This window comes from Bufo bufo, chromosome 1 (genome assembly GCF_905171765.1).
Source record: "Bufo bufo chromosome 1, aBufBuf1.1, whole genome shotgun sequence".
NCBI classification, from domain to species: Eukaryota; Metazoa; Chordata; class Amphibia; order Anura; family Bufonidae; genus Bufo; species Bufo bufo.
Genome location: NC_053389.1, coordinates 509349714 through 509371672, shown reverse-complemented (window position 1 = coordinate 509371672; position 21959 = coordinate 509349714). Strand labels below are relative to the sequence as shown.

Here is a 21959-nt window from a genome sequence, read left to right as displayed (position 1 = left end):
TGTGTGACACTTTTTTGCAGCCTAGATGCGCAAAGGGGCCCACATTCATTTTATGAGGGCATTTTTAGACATTTGGATACCAGACTTCTTCTCACGCTTTGGGGCCCCTAGAATGCCAGGGCAGTATAAATACCCCACATGTGACCCCATTTTGGAAAGAAGACACCCCAAGGTATTCAATGAGGGGCATGGCGAGTTCATAGAAATTTTTTTTTTTTGGCACAAGTTAGCGGAAATTGATATTTTTTATTTTTTTCTCACAAAGTCTCCCGTTCCGCTAACTTGGGACAAAAATTTCAATCTTTCATGGACTCAATATGCCCCTCACGGAATACCTGGGGGTGTCTTCTTTCCGAAATGGGGTCACATGTGGCGTATTTATACTGCCCTGGCATTCTAGGGGCCCTAAAGCGTGAGAAGAAGTCTGGAATATACATGTCTAAAAAATTTTACGCATTTGGATTCCGTGAGGGGTATGGTGAGTTCATGTGAGATTTTATTTTTTGACACAAGTTAGTGGAATATGAGACTTTGTAAGAAAAATAAATAAAAATTCCGCTAACTTGGGCCAAAAAAATGTCTGAATGGAGCCTTACAGAGGGGTGATCAATGACAGGGGGGTGATCAATGACAGGGGGGTGATCAGGGAGTCTATATGGGGTGATCACCACAGTCATTGATCATGCCCCTGTAAGGCTTCATTCAGACGTCCGGATGCGTTTTGCGGATCCGATCCATCTATCAGTGGATCCGTAAAAATCATGCGGACGTCTGAATGGAGCTTTACAGGGGGGTGATCAATGACAGGGGTGTAATCAATGACAGGGGGGTGATCAGGGAGTCTATATGGGGTGATCACCACAGTCATTGATCACGCCCCTGTAAGGCTTCATTCAGACGTCCGGATGCGTTTTGCGGATCCGATCCATCTATCAGTGCATCCGTAAAAATCATGCGGACATCTGAATGGAGCTTTACAGGGGGGTAATCAATGACAGGGGGGTGATCAGGGAGTCTATATGGGGTGATCACCACAGTCATTGATCATGCCCCTGTAAGGCTTCATTCAGACGTCCGGATGCGTTTTGCGGATCCGATCCATCTATCAGTGGATCCGTAAAAATCATGCGGACGTCTGAATGGAGCTTTACAGGGGGGTGATCAATGACAGGGGTGTAATCAATGACAGGGGGGTGATCAGGGAGTCTATATGGGGTGATCACCACAGTCATTGATCACGCCCCTGTAAGGCTTCATTCAGACGTCCGGATGCGTTTTGCGGATCCGATCCATCTATCAGTGGATCCGTAAAAATCATGCGGACGTCTGAATGGAGCTTTACAGGGGGGTGATCAATGACAGGGGTGTAATCAATGACAGGGGGGTGATCAGGGAGTCTATATGGGGTGATCACCACAGTCATTGATCACGCCCCTGTAAGGCTTCATTCAGACGTCCGGATGCGTTTTGCGGATCCGATCCATCTATCAGTGCATCCGTAAAAATCATGCGGACATCTGAATGGAGCTTTACAGGGGGGTAATCAATGACAGGGGGGTGATCAGGGAGTCTATATGGGGTGATCACCACAGTCATTGATCATGCCCCTGTAAGGCTTCATTCAGACGTCCGGATGCGTTTTGCGGATCCGATCCATCTATCAGTGGATCCGTAAAAATCATGCGGACGTCTGAATGGAGCTTTACAGGGGGGTGATCAATGACAGGGGTGTAATCAATGACAGGGGGGTGATCAGGGAGTCTATATGGGGTGATCACCACAGTCATTGATCACGCCCCTGTAAGGCTTCATTCAGACGTCCGGATGCGTTTTGCGGATCCGATCCATCTATCAGTGCATCCGTAAAAATCATGCGGACATCTGAATGGAGCTTTACAGGGGGGTGATCAATGACAGGGGGGTGATCAGGGAGTCTATATGGGGTGATAACCACAGTCATTGATCATGCCCCTGTAAGGCTTCATTCAGACGTCCGGATGCATTTTGCGGATCCGATCCATCTATCAGTGCATCCGTAAAAATCATGCGGACATCTGAATGGAGCTTTACAGGGGGTGATCAATGACAGGGGGGGGTGATCAATGACAGGGGGGTAATCAATGACAGGGGGGTGATCAGGGAGTCTATATGGGGTGATCACCACAGTCATTGATCACGCCCCTGTAAGGCTTCATTCAGACGCCCGTATGCGTTTTGCGGATCCGATCCATCCATCAGTGGATCCGTAAAAATCATGCGGACATCTGAATGGAGCTTTACAGGGGGTTGATCAATGACAGGGGTGTAATCAATGACAGGGGGGTGATCAGGGAGTCTATATGGGGTGATCAGGGGCTAATAAGGGGTTAATAAGTGACGGGGGGGGGGGTGTAGTGTAGTGTAGTGGTGCTTGGTGGGACTTTACTGAGCTACCTGTGTCCTCTGGTGGTCGATCCAAACAAAGGGGACCACCAGAGGACCAGGTAGCAGGTATATTAGACGCTGTTATCAAAACAGCGTCTAATATACCTGTTAGGGGTTAAAAAAAACACATCTCCAGCCTGCCAGCGAACGATCGCCGCTGGCAGGCTGGAGATCAACTCTCTTACCTTCCGTTCCTGTGAGCGCGCGCGCCTGTGTGCGCGCGTTCACAGGAAATCTCGCGTCTCGCGAGAGGACGCACCGGCGCGTCCACCCAGAAGAGCAGGGCCGCCGCAAAGACGCAATCCTGCGTACGGCGGTCCTGAGGTGGTTAAAGACACATGCCTCTTAATACAGAGTTCCTACAGGTCAGTATTACAGCCCCCCGGCACTCTGCCCTAGAGGCAAGGCTTTACTGGGATAATACAGCATGATGTGCTTGCATAAAATTGGAGGTCAACAGAGGAACAGTGTGGTGCATAGCTTACTGCCGGGTCCATCATATAGCTGCGTACATGAGCCCGTACATCCATATATGAAATAAAATGTAAAGAAAAAAACACAATGCAACAGCACTCTACAAACCAAATAAAGTACAATGATGCCATAGTTATAGAAAATATTCTGGTGCTAATGCTGCGCTTATTTTGTAAATTTGAGATTCTTGGCAAATACATTTTGTACAAAATTATTTGGGCCCGTCTGCCGGTGTCAAGGCGATCTCTGTAAGATGGGAACCTAACACTAAATCCTACCTGTTATGTGCCATAACGGCCACCATAAAATTCAGGGAGTGCAGGTTCCACATGCATGCTGGGTCCACTCTGCTGTTTACAATTTTTTGTGCCATAATGGCTTCCATTAAATCCAGGAAAAGTAGGTACCAACATGCATGCGGAGCCTACTCTATACCTCTCCTGGTGCCAGACAGCTTCCAATGAATGCAATGAGAGCAGGCAACAGCTTTATACTTGCACTAATTAAGAGCAGCCTATGGAGCAGATAGGCTGATCAGGGGTGCAAGACCAAAGTACAATAATGCCATAGTTGTAGAAAATATTCTGGTGCTAATGCTGCTCTTAAATTGTAAATTTGAGATTCTTGGCAAATACATTTTGTACAAAATTATTTGGGCCCGTCTGCCAAACGTCAAGGCGATCTCTGTAAGACGGGAACCTAACACAAAATCCTACCTGTTATGTGCCATAATGGCCGCCATAAAGTTCAGGGAGTGCATTTTGTACAAAATGTATTTGCCAAGAATCTCACATTTACAAAATAAGCGTAGCATTAGCACCATAATATTTTCTATAACTATGGCATTATTGTACTTTATTTGGTTTGCAGAGTGCTGTTGCATTGTGTTTTTTTCTTTGTGTTTCTAGCCATGGCAGAGCGCACTTGTGCAGTGGGATGTCCTGACTGACCCCCTTTTTTTTGCATTTGAAATAAAATGTAGAGCTGAATAACCAAACCATAACCAAATCAACATTGCATCGTTAAAATGTCAAACCTAAAATAACCATAGTTCATGAATGCAGCAGAATCGGCACACAAATTGTGGTTGGAGTGTGATTCATGGTACAAATAATAAGAATTATAGTACCTGTCCAACTTCTTCTGTAATGTGTCCAGAAACTCATTACAATGCACAATATTATCTGGCAGACCAACATTGAATGAGTGCTCCTCGTTCATGTGATTGAACAACACCGATCTGCAAGGAAACATCTATGCATTTATTAAAGAAGAACTAAAGTGTTACATCCTATTTGACTACAAATCTGCTGTCCCCAGAAGTGAGAGGATGCTAACCAGCCACAATGTGGGCGCCACTAATACTGTAACATGGATTTCCTCTACACTGCTGCAGCTGAGAGCAACTCAAAAAAGTGGTGCCCTACTTGGCTCATTAAAAAAAACATACAGTAATTAATAAAAAGTTACATTTTGCAAATAATCTTGATTAAAAATAACCCATGTTTCTGTATGGAAGTCCTAGTCAGTGGTCACAGATAACAAACAAGTCAGTAAGAAGAGTGGAATAACACATGACCACAGAATTAAACCAGACGCAGGGTTTGTCTGTATCCTGTAACTATAGAGACATATAGGTCTACATATGAGCTGCATACACAAAATGGTAAGAGGTTTTCTAAATTAGGAATATTCACAAAGTTCCTTTTATTTTAGATGCGCTGGAGCAATAAAACAATTGAGGGAACTTCCAGTACTTCACACCATTACATTACACATTACCCTATGTCTAGGAATGTGTTACCAATATAGATATCACTACTAGTAAATTGTAATCAGTGATGGCGCAGACGATTGTCAGGAGGCAAGCGTTCCTTCCCGGGAATTGCCTGCTCTCTAGCGGAGGAGACCGCATGCAGCGATCTCCTCCACAGTACGGAGACGAGTGATCGCTAATGCCATCGCTTGTCCCCATACTGACAAGTTGTTTGCCAGCAGCAGATTGTGATTAAACAGCACGATCTGCCGCTAGCAATGATGATTTTTAGGCCTGCTTAAAAATCTGGATTACCTGAGGAAAGAGTTTGCTCGTTTATCGGGCAATCAGCGGCAGTATTAGACAGATCATCACCAACAAGCGTTACTACGAACACTCATTACGGATGATCTGGCCGACAATCGGCCAGTGTACTGGCTTAAGGCTCACCAATAAAATGTATTCCGGGGCCTACTGTACGGATGCTTGTGAATACTACCCACTCACACAGCGGCAGGCAGCTGATTACTGTCATTACTGAAATCATACATTTCTATTATAAAAATAGCTGTAAAAGTGGCCCATTTTGAGCCTAAGGCCCCTTTCACCCGGGCGTTGCAGGAAAATGTGCGGGTGCGTTGCGGGAACACCCGCGATTTTTCCGCGCGAGTGCAAAACATTGTAATGCGTTTTGCACTCGCGTGAGAAAAATCACGCATGTTTGCTACCCAAACCCGAACTTCTTCACAGAAGTTCAGGTTTGGGTTAGGTGTTGTGTAGATGTTATTATTTTCCCTTATAACATGGTTATAAGGGAAAATAATAGCATTCTGAATACAGAATGCATAGTAAAACAGCGCTGGAGGGGTTAAAAATAAAAATTAACTCACCTTCTCCTCTTGTTCGCGTAGTTCCCGGTCTTTTCTTTACTTCTTTAATGATGAGCTGTGGGCTAAAGGACCTTTGGTGACGTCAGATCACATGCTCCAATCACATGGTACATCACCGTGGTGATGGACCATGTGATTGGAGCATGTGATCTGACGTCACCACAGGTCCTATCTGATAGTTTATCTTTTAAGAAGTAAAGAAGAGACCGGGAACTACGCGAACAAAAGGAGAAGGTGAGTTAATTTTTTTATTTTATTTTAACCCTCAATTGATCACCTACTAAGCATTCTGTATTCAGAATGCTATTATTTTCCCTTATAACCATGTTATAAGGGAAAATAATACAGTGATTAGACTGTCACCTAGCAACCATGCGTGAAAATTGCACCGCATCCGCACTTGCTTGCGGATGCTTGCGATTTTCACGCAACCCCATTCACTTCTATGGGGCCTGCGTTGTGTGAAAAACGCAGAATATAGAGCATGCTGCGATTTTCACGCAACGCATAAGTAAAGCGTGAAAATCACCGCTCATCTGAACAGCCCCATAGAAATGAATGGGTCGGTATTTAGTGCGGGTGCAATGTGTTCACCTCACGCATCGCATCCGCGCGGAATACTCGCCCGTGTTAAAGGGGCCTTAGCAATGCTCCTCTGTCGTCTGTTTACATTACACAGTCAGTGTTGAGCAAGTCTCCACTGTTATGTAAACAGAAGACAGAGGAGCGTTGCTAAGGCTCAAAATAGGCAACTTTAGAGGTACTTTTCTAGTAGAAATGTACGATTTCAGTAATTTAAGTATAACACAAAAATGGTCAGTATCACTGCCCCTACACGTTACAAAAATAAAAAAAAGGATGACATTTACACTTTAACCTTACTAGGCATCAATGAATTGATGTTTAGAAACAATATGTAATAGCCACTTTAGTTGTTACAAAATAGTCTTTCTAGCAGCAATACTGCTTTCTCTTGTAAATGACTACACACCAGTTCCCTTATAATTCAGGCTCTTACCAGCAGTTTGGAAATTATAGGTTGACTGATAATTTTAATTTCACTTTATGGGTATTTTGGATATATTTTACTGTATGACAATAAACGTTAGTACTGGTACTTCAGGGGACCACTCTCTCTTTCAGTACAGCTTTGATAAGGACATGCCAGAAAAAATAGTGCTAGGCTTTGTAAACATGAAGGGGGTCATTTACTATACTGAAATACTCCTAAATTAGGTGTATTTCAGGCGCAGATAGCGGTGCAACAGTTAGTTGCTCCGCTATCTGTGGCTTCGCCCTGCTTACGCCAGGTCTAAAATTATGGGAGTGGCATGGGCGTAGAAGGGTCGGCAGGCCCGTCTCATTCATCATTTTCTATGCCTCTTTCCCAGTAGACTCATGCTCCTGGTTAAATATTCAGTCTGATTCCCTGACAATATTATTTGGAGACATACTATCAAGTGTATATCACCACCTACTGTCGTTATTTGTAGTTTTCTCTACACAGACCAGCAAACAGATATGTGAATCGCACCATTTACTTTTAATAGTCCGTGTGTTATGTGGGTGCAGTCTGGATAGTGACCAGACAGAAATCTGAATCCGGCCTAAGGGTACCTTAACACTAGCGTTTTTCTTTTCCGGCGCTGAGTTCTGTCCTAGGGGCTCAATACCGGAAAAGAACTGATCAGTTTTATCCTAATGCATTCTGAATGGAGAGCAATCCGTTCAGGATGCCTTCAGTTAAGTCTTTTTGACTTTTCAGGACGGAGATAATACCGCAGCATGTTGCGGTTTTATCTCCATTCAAAATTCCGGAACACTTGCCGGAATGCCAGATCCGGCATTTTTTCCCATTATCCGTGTTCCAGCAAAACAGATCCGGCACTGCGGTCTGCGCATGTTCAGACTGCAAAAAATTTGAAAAAAATAAATGCTGGATCTGTTTTTCCGGATGACACAGGAGAGACGGATCCGGCATTTCAATGCATGTGTCATACGGATCAGGATCCTGATCCGTCTGACAAATGCCATCAGTTTGCGTCCGTATTGCAGGATCCGGTCGGCAGTTCCGGCGACGGAACTGCCTGACGGAATCCTCTGCCGAAAGTGTGAAAGTACCCTAAGAAAGTGAAAAGTTTTAGTTTCATCCTTGCTTTCAGTTTAGACAGTGAGGACTCTGAAAGCACATAACCGGTGCCATGTAACAAGGTCGAAGAGACATAATAAAATAAAAATCAAACCTGTTTCCTTTTAATTCCTCATTGCAAAACATGCACAATCTCTGAAAACTTGTGTCTGATCTCTCACGCTGCTGCTGCTCCAAAATATTTTTCTGTAAAAGTCAATGATGACAAATAGAAAGTTAAAGCTATAATTGAAGCACAATCTAAAATACTAATATATATATATATCATGGATGGTCATTTCATTAGCCTTTGTATTACAACACCGATGAAGATGTATGTCCTATTTGCTGTGAATATTGACCATTATGTTTGTATAGGTGAGTCATTGTATGTAATACAGAAAGGGAGGAGAGGCCGTCTTTGGCATGATATTCTGCTTCTGTGCAACTGCAGGAGATGCTAGGACCATGAATAAACAGGGCTACCCTAACGGTAGATCTCTGGGACAAGGTAGGATTTCAGTGCAGTCAGTTACTAAAGAATCGTTACTCATGCTTTCGCAGTTTTGTAGCATGAATATGTAATGGTAAACGAATTTTCTCTGGAGGAACAAGCATATTGCATGTGGCAGCTTCACCCTCTCTGCTAAACATCTGCTGCATTTTACAAACACATGGTAAAGGGATTTAAGGTATTAATATTTACTTGGAAGCTGCAACTGAAATATTTTAAACTGAAGCACTAAATATTATGTTCTTTATGGAAAAGTGTGACAAGATATCAAAACCAGAGAGCACTCATTTAAAAAGAGCAACCCACTGCGTACTGGATTCATTAAGGAGGTAATATTACAGGTGGACAGCAGATGGAGTCATCAGAACCACTAATCTACAGTCTGACACAGGCAGACAAATGGCAGGGGTTTTTGGAGGAATATATGTCTAACATTCTGGGTAGACAACTAGGTGCGGATGTAAATCTACACACAGATGACATGAGGTATCAGCATCAAATCTATGAGACTTTGTAATACATCTTATTAGGGTTAAGTGTCACGTCCCTCCGCTTCTAGCCCAAATCTCCACAAACACTAAATATTTAATACTAGACAAGAAGTAAGAGGGAGGAGGGGGATGCTGCAGCAACTCACCGCCTATGTCTGTGCAGTCTCTCTGTGTGTGAGGGGGAGAGGAACTAAAGGAGAGACATCTCACCGGCCTCCAGTACACAGCATGTATGTACATTTACAGAAAGGGGGGAGGAAAAATACCCCATACAACATTCCTGACTACACCATATAGATCTACAGCTAAAAGGGATTGTGATTTTCATTGTAACAATAATTCTATGTGGCTTGTAATAATAAATATTTTTACCTAAAACATACTTTTAAATACCAATACAATGTAAAGGGGATAAACTATACATTGCTTTTTATTAAAGCCCCCAGATTTGTGTTGGTTTATTGAACACAGCTGATGGTACTGCTTACTAGACTGATTTGCACTGGTTTTTGTACATGACTTCATGTAGGCAAAGCTTAAAGAGTGTCTGTCAGCAGTGCTAACCTGGCAGAATTGCAGTCATTGCTAGGTAGGAGACCAGGGCAGCTGGTAAAACAAACTTTTGTACAAAGTTTTTTTTTTCCATCAGCATCACTGTGAAAGCAAAGTTTTAATCTGGTACGCACTGCTCCGGCAAGTGCCCCAAAGGCAGTCCTTGATGCTCAAACTGCTCTCGGCTTTGTGCAGTGAACTGCCCACAACCCCTTCCCTGTGCTCCGAGGGATGGCTGTAGCATCAAAGCAGGAGACCACTACAGATGTCACTTAAGAGCAGAGAGGAAAGGCTGTGAAGCAGTTCATAAAACAAAGCAGAGGGCAGCAGGGACCTCCGGCAGGGCACTTGCAGTGGCACCTGGCAGAGAAAAACTCTCACAGTTAGGCCTCATGCACACGACCATTGTTGTGTTCCATTCCGCAAAATGGGGTTCCGTTGTTCCGTTTCCGTGTCTTCCTTTATTTTTGGAGGACTACCAGACATAAAGGAATGTAAAAAAAAAGTTTAAGACAGGTTTGCCATGCAAATGATAGGAAAAAAAACGGACGCGGAGGCGCGGACGCAGATGACAATCTTGTGTTCCTCTGGGTTTTTTAGCGGTCCCATTGACTTGAATGGGTCCGTGAAAATAATAGGACAGGTTATATTTTTTTGACGGACTGGAACTACGGATCACGGACGCGGATGGCAAACGGTGCATTAGCCGAGTTTTCAACAGACCCATTGAAAATCAATGGGTCCGCAGAAAATCACGAAAAATGGCGCAACAGACACGGAATAAAACAACGGTCGTGTGCATGAGGCCTTATGCTAATAATAAAACCATACACAAAAGGTATGTCCAAACAACTTCCCATGTCTCCTGCCTATTATTGTCCCAGTTTTGCACACCTTTATACCAATAGTTTTTATCGGTGCATGTGTAAATTACTTTTCATACATGTGGTCCCAATATTCAAGCCAAATCATCAGACACTCTTGTGAAGTATTAGACTTGTAATAGAAAAGGCTATCTTTTACCACCAATTATAGGGACACCGATTAGGGAATTAGTGGTTATCCAGGATTAGAAAACACATGACCGCTTACTTCCAAAAACAGCGCCACACCTGTCCACAGGCTGTGTTTGATATTGCAGCTCAGCCCCATTCCATTTAGTAGAGATGGGCAGTATTACCACATACAGTCATGGACAGGTGTGTTTCTGATTTTGAAAGAAAGCAGCCATGCTTTTCTAATCCTGAATAAAGCTTTTAATGCAGGTTAAAGGGGAGCGTCTTATAATTTGATTACCAACTGTCGTTTTTCAACCAGCCATTTTCGATGATACGGTATTTCACAAGTGAGAAACATTAAGGCTGTACTCCAATTAGTCCGTTTTGGAGAAAATGGCTTAAGAATAAATTAATAAATAAATGTCCAAATCTCAGTGACGCTTCGCGATCTCAGCAATACCGATTACCAAAGAAATCACGAATGCATCCGGTTTTAAAATTACAGAGCCCTCTAATTCACACAAAGAGTTAAAACTCTCTCAACCCAGAAGTTAATTCGCCTTCACAGCTCCAAAAGATTCTTCCTGGCCCTAGGAGAAACCCCTGCCAGGTTAAGTATCCATCAATCTAATATTATATTGACAAAACCCCATATAAATGCCATCTCTCTAATCTGAACGGCCCCAGCACAGCAGGGGTCTTAACACCCTTAAACCTGGTCAGAAACTTCAAGAGAGAATGACCGATCCTTATCGCGCAGCTGGTTGGTACAAGAAGGGAGAGATGACATTAAAATCACCTCCAATCCATAGATTGCATATTTTCCCCATATTTTCTTCATATTTCATGGGTTAGGAAAATACGGAATGAACAATCTCTTCAGAAAGTGTTGGGGTTATTCTAACACACCTTCCAGGAAATCCGCAAGCCAATCGGAGATTCCCGTTTAGAGATATAAAGGTTCTCAGGCACACGGTACTGTCTTCCAGTCATATTTGTTATCAGATGATTCGTAAAGTTCTACTGATTATAAATATGAATTCTATTTCTTAATTTGAACTACAGGTACAGAGAAACTGGCAAAGCAAGGATTCTGCCAGATTTTCTCTCTTTGGGGCAAGAATTGCCCCCTGTTCCAATTACCCTAGACTGGACTTGTACATGTCATAGCCACTCCCAGCTCCAGAGTGGGTAAAACACAGTGACCCACTCACGTCCTGGTCCTTCATGTACCATCTGAAGTCGAATAACATCACGACCGCCCGCAGGACATGGGCACCCCGCCATCATGGATTATTCCTTACAAAGACTTTATCTTTTACTGGACTCAACCACGGTAATTCTGAACTTACAGACATTCTATTCCCTTCCACCTCTTACCTATTTCTATCCAACCAATCTGTTGGACTGGCAGGTATATTTACCTGTCAGTTTTAATGTATATTTCTGTGTGTAGTTTTTATAATAAAACTAACTATTTAATTGTTCCAGTTTTGCCCTTGTTACTTGATTATCTGGTCTATGCTAAGAACTCTGTCCTCAGAAGAGACATACTACCGCATTGTCTTATTTTTATAAATTGGTAATTGGTTAGTTAGGTTCCAAATAACCGTTTCTTCCCTTTAGGATTAGCTAGCCGAGGTCTCTTCGCCCCAATTCAATACGAAGAGTGGTGGCAGCAAATTAAGTTGGTTTCTCGCGCAAAATCAATAATAGTACATACAATCGCGATTGTATCATGTATGGGCACACCAACCAATCTTAAACATTTACTGTGCTCACAGTGGATTCGCTTACAGAAGTCTCTAGTGGACGAGACCTGTATGGCAACTGTGGCATAGTACGACGGGATTGGCGGGTGGTTGTCACAATCTCTATGAGTAAAATGTGTCCAAATTGGGAATCACTTCAACTTCTCCTCTCCGAGGTTGAAAATGAACTGCAGAACCACAGACTCTTTTTACCCACTTCCAAGCTGATTGTCAGTTGATCAATGACAATGCGGAGGGAGAAATGTACTAGGAATTTCCTACAAACACACAGTAGCGATGCACCCAATTGCCATCACTATTTTGCTGCTTGTCATTAATATTAGCAAAAAAAAAGGCAGGAAATACAGTATATTTAACAGAACTACGTCATATGTAGTTAAACCTTTAAAAGGGTGTCAGCTCCACATGATATATTAGGTGTTAACATAGTAACATAGTACATAAGGCCGAAAAAAGACATTTGTCCATCCAGTTCGGCCTCTTATCCTGCAAGTTGATCCAGAGGAAGGCAAAAAAAAACCCTGTGGAGGTAGAAGCCAATTTTTCCCACTTTAGGGGAATAAAAAAATTCCTTCCCGACTCCAATCCAGTTGAAAGAAGGACAGATGATACGAGCACACTGATACGCTGATTGTTTTCAGTGATGTGTAGTACCTTCCATGCTAGAGAACTAATCCAACTAATAAATCTTATATAGCAAGATTTATTGTATTTACTGTATCATTTACCCAGCAAATATACTCTTGGGTGCGTTGTGCTGGTATATGCCCATACACACTTTACATATTTAGCTCTACTACCTGAATAGATGCTCATCTAATATCCATGAGAAGCATATGCAAGGCAAATCTTAGTACATTGATATTCAGGGCCTATCCTGAGGATTTCCCAGTCTATGTTCTTACTGTAGCTGGTGCTATGGGGGAAATTTTCAACTGGGAATTTCCCCATGTCCGCATCTACTGCTTCAGAAGAGGACTCTGGCTGGTATTAATCATCTGCTGGAATGATGTAGGGAGAGCGTGGAATGTCTTGGAGTTGGGACAGTCTCTGATCTGGAGGAGTTCTTTTTAACAATGGGATGAATGTGTCACCAATCACAGGTGGTGGTCTGCAAAAATGTTGCTGCACATCCCCATGTAGGGCACAAGGTAGAGTCTGGTAGAGCCAGTTTAAATGTAATGCGAACAAAAATTGGCTCGAACGCTGCGTCCCTGAGGGCAATTTCAGGTGTGGACACTGCTCCATTTGTGAACAGATGCGGAGAGGTGCACATTTAAAAATCGGAACCATAAAACACAGAGTGAGGGACTTCATTAATTGTAGGTCCACCTTTGTAGTTTATGCTCTTTTCTGCCCCTGCGGCCAATTTTATATTGGAAAAACTTTCAGACCCCTTTTCGTTCGTTTCAGAGAGCAAAAGTATAGCCTTAAAACAGAAATTGGAGCCACTAGATTAATCCAACATATGAAAGAATCGCACCAAAACCGCGAGGACCTCCTACAGATTGCAGGTCTAGAAATAGTGAAATCTCAGCAGAGCACCACCGTATCCATTTGCTGAATCGCATTACCTGTGTCTCCCTTGCAATCCTGCATGCTGGTCAGGTGTAGCAGTGCCGGCAGCGCTTTCTCCTCTTGATTGTTTTAGGCTAGGTCTACACGACGACATTTGTCGCGCGACAAATAGGGCGCAACATATATCGCGCAACATTTTGTTGCACTAATGTCGCACGACAATTTTTATAATGGCAGTCTGAGGTGTCGCACTGCAACATGCGACATGCTGCGACTGCGACGCAACAGTCGCAGAAAAATCCATCTCGATGGATTTTCCGCGACTGTTGCATCGCAGTATGTTGCATGTTGCAGTGCGACACCATAGACTGCCATTATAAAAATTGTCGCGCGACATTGGTGCGACAAATGTCGTCGTGTAGACCTAGCCTTAGAGTCTGGTATTATCTCCCTCTCTTCTATGGTAATAATATTCCCTGGTGAAAATAGGCCCCCACTTGTAACCCACAATTTGTAGCTATTTACTGCATTTCAGTAAAAACACATTTCAGAAAAATATAGATTGCTTTAGCATATCACTTTTCCTCCTAGCAGTTAAATGTTCTTGCTGACTGCACAAAAATTGAGGCCATCATAGACGAGACTGCATCCACTATCCTGACACTGGAAACAGCGGCATTTTAATGAAGAGCTAGCATACAGTATATCTGGAAAAGAGACTGGTTGTTGAAATCAGGATCTGAAGCCAAGGTATGAGATGCAAATACAGCGAGGACTGAAGGTTTTACTGCTGACGACACTGTGCAGGCTACTATAGTTAAAAATATCAGCAGGATGTGGACTCAGAAAAATATGAAGCATTTCCTGGAATTACATAGCAGCGATGCACCCACTTATTTAAGAGAAACTCACGTATATTTAAGCTACACGTACTTCAGAAGTAATGAGGTAGCTCTGTCTGACTATCCATTAAAAACAGCCTAAAGTGCTATTACCAACTAAATATTAGGAGTAAGTAATAATCACATTGTAAAACGTAATTCTACAAGGTACAGGGGCGGATTGGCCATAGACCTTACAGGGAAATTTCCCGGTGGAACGATGTCCAGGGTGCCGCCTGAGCCCTCCTCACAGACGGCCAGTGGAAGTTTTTGGGGATGTATTTTTTAAGCTCCTGGCAGTATTTTGTGATGGACTGTGGTATTTGGCTCTTTTGGGGTGGTATAATGTGCCATAATACGGTATTGCTGGCCCTGCCTTCCATCAGTTTGGACCCAACTCAAAAACGGGGCCACTTTTGGTATTTTTTCCAGGGCCACATTAAGTTCCCAGTGCTCCCCTGACAAGGTATACAGTATCCAAATTATGCTTTAAAGTTCATGTAGTATTCTTTATAATTTCATCAGAAGATAAATGAGGACACTTCTAGATATAACTTTTGAAGTCACCCCATTTATTTTACTTTCTATCCTGGCTCTTAAAGGGCTTGTCATACTGTCATCCTAAATTCTACTAATGTAATATTATACTAGCAGATAACATCTTTCCCTTACAGCAGTAACCTGGCAATGGATATATGCGTTTTATCTCTCTGTCCTGAACGCTAAAGATGGACGATATTTTTAATTTTTATTTTTCTACATTCATTTTCAACTGTAAAGTACTGCTGAAATAAAAAAGAATAATAGACAAAAAATCTTAAACTGTTTTCTATGAATACTGAAACATGCACGGTGTGAGGAATATGGATTAATATTTACTGTCAGCCATGTTCCCACACCAACCATCTGCTGAAAGTTAGCAGAGGTAGTGAGCTTCAAAGCCAGCCAGATGGCAGAGAACCTCTAGCAGTCCACCTTTGTTTACATTTCTCACCTCCATTCAGCCATACAGGAACCCAGCTAATGGAACAGGAAAAACTTCCCTGCAGTGGATCTAGGCCATTCCCCAGTCCAATTAACATTATCAGACATCATGGAACCGGCGGTTCATAAGGAATTATAAATCGCCCGCCCATCACAGGCATAAACCCGATACATATTTGTGTCCCTCTGGCCACGATGAACAGGCCTGTGGTCGTAATTTGGTGGTGGGAGGCCAGGGAGGGGAGATATACATATCCCCCCCCACAGAAACCAACTAACGGTACCATGCTTGGACTCTACTGGTAGCTGGAACCCAGGCGGATCCATTGGTCCCAGAACCACCTGCCTGCAACATTCTGGTCTGGAGCTATGGACCATTAATGGGTTTTGTGGGTCCTTGGCAGCCAGCCCCAGAAGAAGAGGAGTGGACCCTTCCCAGAGGCTGGGAGGGGAGTGGCCGGCTACAGGTTTAAAAAGCCCATGCAAGCCAGCGGGCGGCGTCTTTCTCTGAAGGGAGGTCACATCGTGCCATGTGTTTAGAGGGACCTGCAACTAGCTGACATCACTGCTTACCATGTGACCACAGCTAAGAACTCATCACAACCCAAAGGACTCCTATACCTGGTAAACTGACTTTTGTTCTGCTTAACCCTGTTTGTACCACGCCATCTGTATTTGTAACCTCAGACCACTGTATATATTATTTGTGTGTATATTGTGTTAATTCTAGTGCGCCCTTAAGGCAATTAAATATATAATTTAATCTTGTGCTGTCCTTGTATCTCAATCACAAATCCCCACGTCCATGTTTCGGCCTAGTTATACGCTACCGCGGGTTGGTTTCTTACCCTATATAATCCCGCTAGCGGACCGGGCTTATATCAAACAAGAAACTGGTGGCAGTCTTCGCAGGCTGAGAACGCGCTGTTTCACTGGGTCAGTGAAAAGGCTCTCTCAGCTTGTTGCCTCTCTGTGCCCGTGTGGACAGGAGGAGTCTGTGAAAACTATACCAAGACTGACCTTATCCGCTCCTCCAGGAGGGCGTAACGTCACGGCTTGGTAACCAGTGACCATACCGTATCTCGCTGGCTCTACGTAGTTGACGTCCGACACCAGTCGGGGTACGGTATTCGTCACACACGGTTTGCAAAAAAACCAAACACCAAATACACAAAAATGTAGGGATGAGCGAACTTGTGTTTTCAATTTTGGCGTACAAGGTTCGGGATATCTAAGAATTCTGTTCTTATGGTCCGTAGTAGCAGAATCCATAACGGAATTCTTAGATAACCCGAACCTTGTACGCCGAACTTGAAAACACAAGTTCGCTCAACATTACACACATGCTAAAACACACTATTTGTTAGTAGGTAAAGGATGCATTTTTATTTTTTAGCGTGCATGCGCGGCCGCCCTCCATTCATTCCTATGGGAGCGCAGAAAATAGCCGAGTGCTGGCTATATCCGTCAGCGCCATAGAAGTGAATGGAGCAGTGGCTGCGCTTGCTCGGTGCGCCTCTCATTCTTTTGAACGGGACGCTCGGCTATTTTCAGCCCTCCCATGGAAATGAATGGAGGGTGGCCGCCCATGCGCGGTGCTCCCTCCGGGACTTTGCCGGCTCCGTGCTAAGTATAGTTGATATGCCCTCACTGTCTGAGATGGTACAACCACTTTAAGGAGGCTCCAGAAACATCCAAATTGTCACAAAATTTTGCGATGGCATATGCCAAATTTTGAAACTTTTAAGATGGATATATTATGAAAGTATGACCAATTTAGTGGAAAACAGCTACAGTGCACTCGGAAAGTCTTCAGACACTTTCACTTTTTGTTATGTCATAGACCCCATTATTCTGTACTCACTACTCTATAGTGAGAAAGTGTCTGAGAAAGTGAAAACAGAATTTTATTTTAGAAGTTTTCAAATGTATTAAAAAGGAAAAACTAAAATCTTGCATGGACTTACCCTTTGCTATAACACCTGAAATTTAGCTTGGAGGCCTCCCATTTCTCTTGATCGTCTCAGAGATGTTTGTACACCTTGATGGGAGACCACCTGTGGTAAATCCAGTTCACTGGACATGATTTGGAAAGACACGCATCTTTGTGTGTATAAGGTCTCAGAGCTGACAATGCATATTTCAGCAAAAACAAAGTCATGAGGAGGAAAGAACTGCCTGTAGAGCTCAGAGACAGGATTGTGTTCAGGTACAGATCTGGAGAAGGGTATGAAAAATATATGCTCCAGTGAAAGTTCCCAAGAGCACAGTGGCCACCATAATTCTTAAATGGAAGAAGTTTGAAACAACCAGGACTCTTCCTAGAGCTAGCAGCTCCACCAAGTTAGGCTACTTTCACACTAGCGGCACGGACCTCCGGCAGGCTGTTCCGTCGGGTGAACAGCCTGTCGGATCCGTCCTGCCGCTAGTGACCGTGTGCCCCCGGACTGCCGCTCCGTCCCCACTGACTATAATAGGGGTGGGGGCGGAGTTCTGGCGGAGGCACAGCAGCGCACAGCGAGAGGCTGCCGGAATAAAACGACGACATGTCTGACATTTATTCCGGCAGCCTCTCGCCGTGCCTCCACTGGAACTCCGCACCGTCCCCATTATAGTCAATAGGGACGGAGCGGCAGTCCAGGGGCACGCGGTCACTAGCGGCAGGACAAATCCGTCAGGCTGTTCACCCGACGGAACAGCCTGCCAGAGGTCTGTGCCGCTAGTGTGAAAGTAGCCTTAAGTAATTAGTGGAAAAAGGCCCTGGTAAGAGAGGTGACCATGAACTGAATGGTCACTCTGGCTGAGCTCCAAAGATCCTTTGTGCAGATGGGAGAAAGTTCCAGAAGGTTAACATCACTGCAGCTCTCCAGCAATCTGGGCTTTATGGCACAGTGGCCAAAAAGAAGCCTCTCCTTAGTAAAGTCTGCAAGAAAGCACCTAAAGGACTCTCAGACTATGAGAAACAAAGTTCTGGTCTGATGAAACCAAGACTGAATATTTTTGAGGAAACTAGGCACTGCCCAATACAATACCTGCAGAATTATGCTGTGGGGGTGCTTTTCAGTTGTTGTGATAGGGAGACTGGTCAAAGTTGAAGGAAAGCTCAATGGAGCAAAGTGGAAAGATATTCTTAATGAAAACCTGATCCAGTGTGCTCTGGACCTCTGACTGGGCTGAAGGTTTACATTCAAACAAAATAATCATCCTAAACCAGTGTTTCTCAAATAGGGGGGGCTCCAGGCTCCGTGAAGGGGGGCTCGTTCAGGGCCGGCCTTTGGGGTGTGCGAATTTCTTCTGTATAATGCCGGCAGGCAGGCCGGGCGGCCGGCGCGTCCCTCAGTGATGTCACATGTCTGCGCCGCCTGCTTTATGAATGAAGCAGGCGACGCAGACAAGTGACATCACTGAGGGACGCGCCGGCCGCCCGGCCCGCCTGCCGGCATTATACAGAAGATATACGGTACTATTAGGAGTGAGGGGGGCATGTTTAATAACTTTAAACGGCAGCGGCGGGCACACGGAATCGGTGGATGGCACAGTTAAGGGGTGGGGGTCTGTGGATGGCACTGTTATGGGCTGGGGGGGGCACTGTGGATGGCACTGTTATGGGGTGGGGGGTCTGTGGATGGCACATATATAACAGTGCCAGCCACAGATCCCCCTGTAACAGTTCCAGCCACAGATCCCCCCCATAAGTGTCCATCATCCACAGATCCCACCATAAGTGTCCGTCATCCACAGATCCCCCCCATAAGTGTCCGTCATCCACAGATCCCCCCCATAAGTGTCCGTCATCCACAGATCCCCCCATAAGTGTCCGTCATCCACAGATCCCCCCTTAAGTGTCCGTCATCCACAGATCCCCCCATAAGTGTGTGTCCGATCCACATTTCTTTCTTTTTTTTATTCTCTTATACGTTAATAAGGATAGTGTTATGCAGAAGTGTACTTATAACAATTTTATAGACAAATGATACTATTTACAGTCGCGCGGGGGGCGCAAAATGTTTTCTTCTTCCTAGGGGGGGCATGACAGAAAATAATTGAGAAGCACTGCCCTAAACACACAGCTAAGACAGCACAGGAGTGGCTTTGGGAGAACTCTCTGAATGTCCTAGAGTAGGCCAGCCAGAGCCCTGACTTGAACCCAACAGATCGCTGGAGAGACTGAAAATGACTATCCACGATGGTCCCCATTCAACCTGGCAGAATTTGTGAGGATTTGCAGAGAAGAATGGCAGACAATCCCCAAATCCATGTGAGCAAACCTTGTAGCATCATACCCAAGAAGACTAGAGGCTATAATCACTGCCAAAGATGCTTCAACTAAGTACTGAGTAAAGGGTCTGAATACTTATGTCAATACAAGATTTTAGTTTTTTTCCTTTTCAATAAATTAGCAAAGATTTCATCCATTCTGTTTTCACTTTGACATTATGGGGTAGTGAGTGTAGAATGATGGGAGAAAATGTGACCTTTTTTTATTTGAGTCCAACATAACAAAATGTAAAAAAAAAAAAGCAAAATGGTCAGAAGGCTTTCCGAATATGCTCTATATACATACAACTAAAAACATAGATTGAGAGCAAAAGAAAATCAGGCTGCTTGTACCATCATTCCCCGTACATTACTAAAAGCTCTCCTACTAGATTATTTACCAGTCTTTCTTGCTGGAGTTCTTCCCTTAGAATTCGGTCTTCTGGTAAAACATCACACAACAGGAAGTAGTTTTCTTGCTGGTCTACAAATGAAGAAATATAATCATTGTTTAAAAGCCAAATTAATGTAGCTCAACAATGATAGCTGAACGGACAATGTGCTCCATGGTCTTTTGGCTTGCAGATCTTTACATTTCTGAGGATCTCTGGAGTAATGATGAGGGTGCCCTCATTGACTTTAATGGATAATAGTGTGCATAAACATCATAGTTTAAATAGATGAGTTGATAGATGAAGGGCTGAATGGTCAAGAGCTTTCTAGTAACTCAGACTAACCAATGTTAAATGTAAATAAGTAAAATTCTGTAATGCATCTTAAAAGAGAAAGTGGCATCTTCGCCAACTTCCACCAGCCCAGCGACCGTCCACTTACATCTTCGCCACCTTCCACCAGCCCAGCGACCTTCCACTTACATCTTCGCCACCTTCCACCAGCCCAGCGACCTTCCACTTACATCTTCGCCACCTTCCACCAGCCCAACGACCTTCCACTTACATCTTGGCCACCTTCCACCAGCCCAGCGACCTTCCATTTACATCTTGGCCACCTTCCACCAGCCCAGCGACCTTCCACTTACATCTTCGCCACCTTCCACCAGCCCAACGACCTTCCACTTACATTTTGGCCACCTTCCACCAGCCCAGCGACCTTCCACTTACATCTTCGCCACCTTCCACCAGCCCAACGACCTTCCACTTACATCTTGGCCACCTTCCACCAGCCCAGCGACCTTCCACTTACATCTTCGCCACCTTCCACCAGCCCAGCGACCTTCCACTTACATCTTCGCCACCTTCCACCAGCCCAGCGACCTTCCACTTACCTGCAAGTTTCTCTGTAAATGCTCAGCCATCAAAAGGATTGTCTTCCGTAACACAGAGGAGAGATAGAGAAGGTTGGAGGGGGATTCTACTGCAGACTGCCTCACTGTGTATGAAATGCAAGCTATGTATGTGAGGAGAACGGGCTGCGCCTCATTCACATCAGGGGTGCCTTACAAGTGAAGCCAGCTCACAGTTTGATGAACACTACCTCAGACGATTGCTTGAAATCACTATTCAAAATGCAAACTGAACAGCTAACACAAAACCAACACAAGTGGCGCACCAGTAGTCTCCCCTTAGGCACCATATCTTTCAGTATGCTTTATGGCAGACAACTCCCATGAATGCAAAAAGAAATCTACAGTACCTCACACATCTCTAGATCCCCTGCTGCACTTTACACACAACAAACTAAACCTCAGCCACAGCTTCCTTTCCCCTTCACCACAGGCCCCATAGTAATTACAAGGTCTGGCTCTATAGTAGCTATGTCATCTCTCAAAACGAAGAAGAGCTAAGTGTAACTCTTTTAGGCTCTGTGGAGCTCAAAGTATGGCGTGTGTGCCATAAAAAGCGCCCGCCTATACATCAGAGATATCCATAAACCTGTAATCACCCGATGAAGGCTAAAATGATTTTCCTAACAGTAAGCTCAAAGGGAGAGAATTATCAAGAGCGACGCAGATATCCCCTGCTCTACCGGAGATGGACCTAAATAAGGTGCATCCTCTGTGCACCTACACAGAAATGGATTTCTGGCTTCATTCGCGCCAGAAAACTGGCGTAAATGAAGATAAATTTGTCGCTGTGAGTGACCACGCCCTTCCCACTCTTGTCACACCCCCTATTTTTTTGTGACTTTTTAACGCTACTTTTCTGGTGCAGAGAGATGATAAATCTCCCCATAATGTTCATAAATTACAAATCACTTACATGCAATATAATATTAACCCTCTACAAATCCCTTGTAAGACAACATTTTCAATACAGGATTCAGTTTAGGGTTTCACATTGCAACAAGTATATAGGAGAGC

General features: G+C 44.1%; 1 protein-coding gene across 2 annotated transcripts in view; it reads right to left on the bottom strand.

Annotated features, from left to right (window-relative positions):
- ZNF277 (zinc finger protein 277) overlaps positions 1-21959 on the bottom strand; it is a 103208-nt gene that overhangs the window by 27407 nt on the left and 53842 nt on the right. For both annotated transcript variants that reach the window (XM_040411056.1, XM_040411064.1), the window contains exons 4-6: positions 20041-20123; positions 7788-7879; positions 4028-4138 (exon numbers count right to left, since the gene is read on the bottom strand). In XM_040411056.1, the coding sequence (XP_040266990.1) occupies positions 4028-4138; positions 7788-7879; positions 20041-20123 (286 nt within the window). The remainder of the gene's footprint in view (positions 1-4027; positions 4139-7787; positions 7880-20040; positions 20124-21959) is intronic.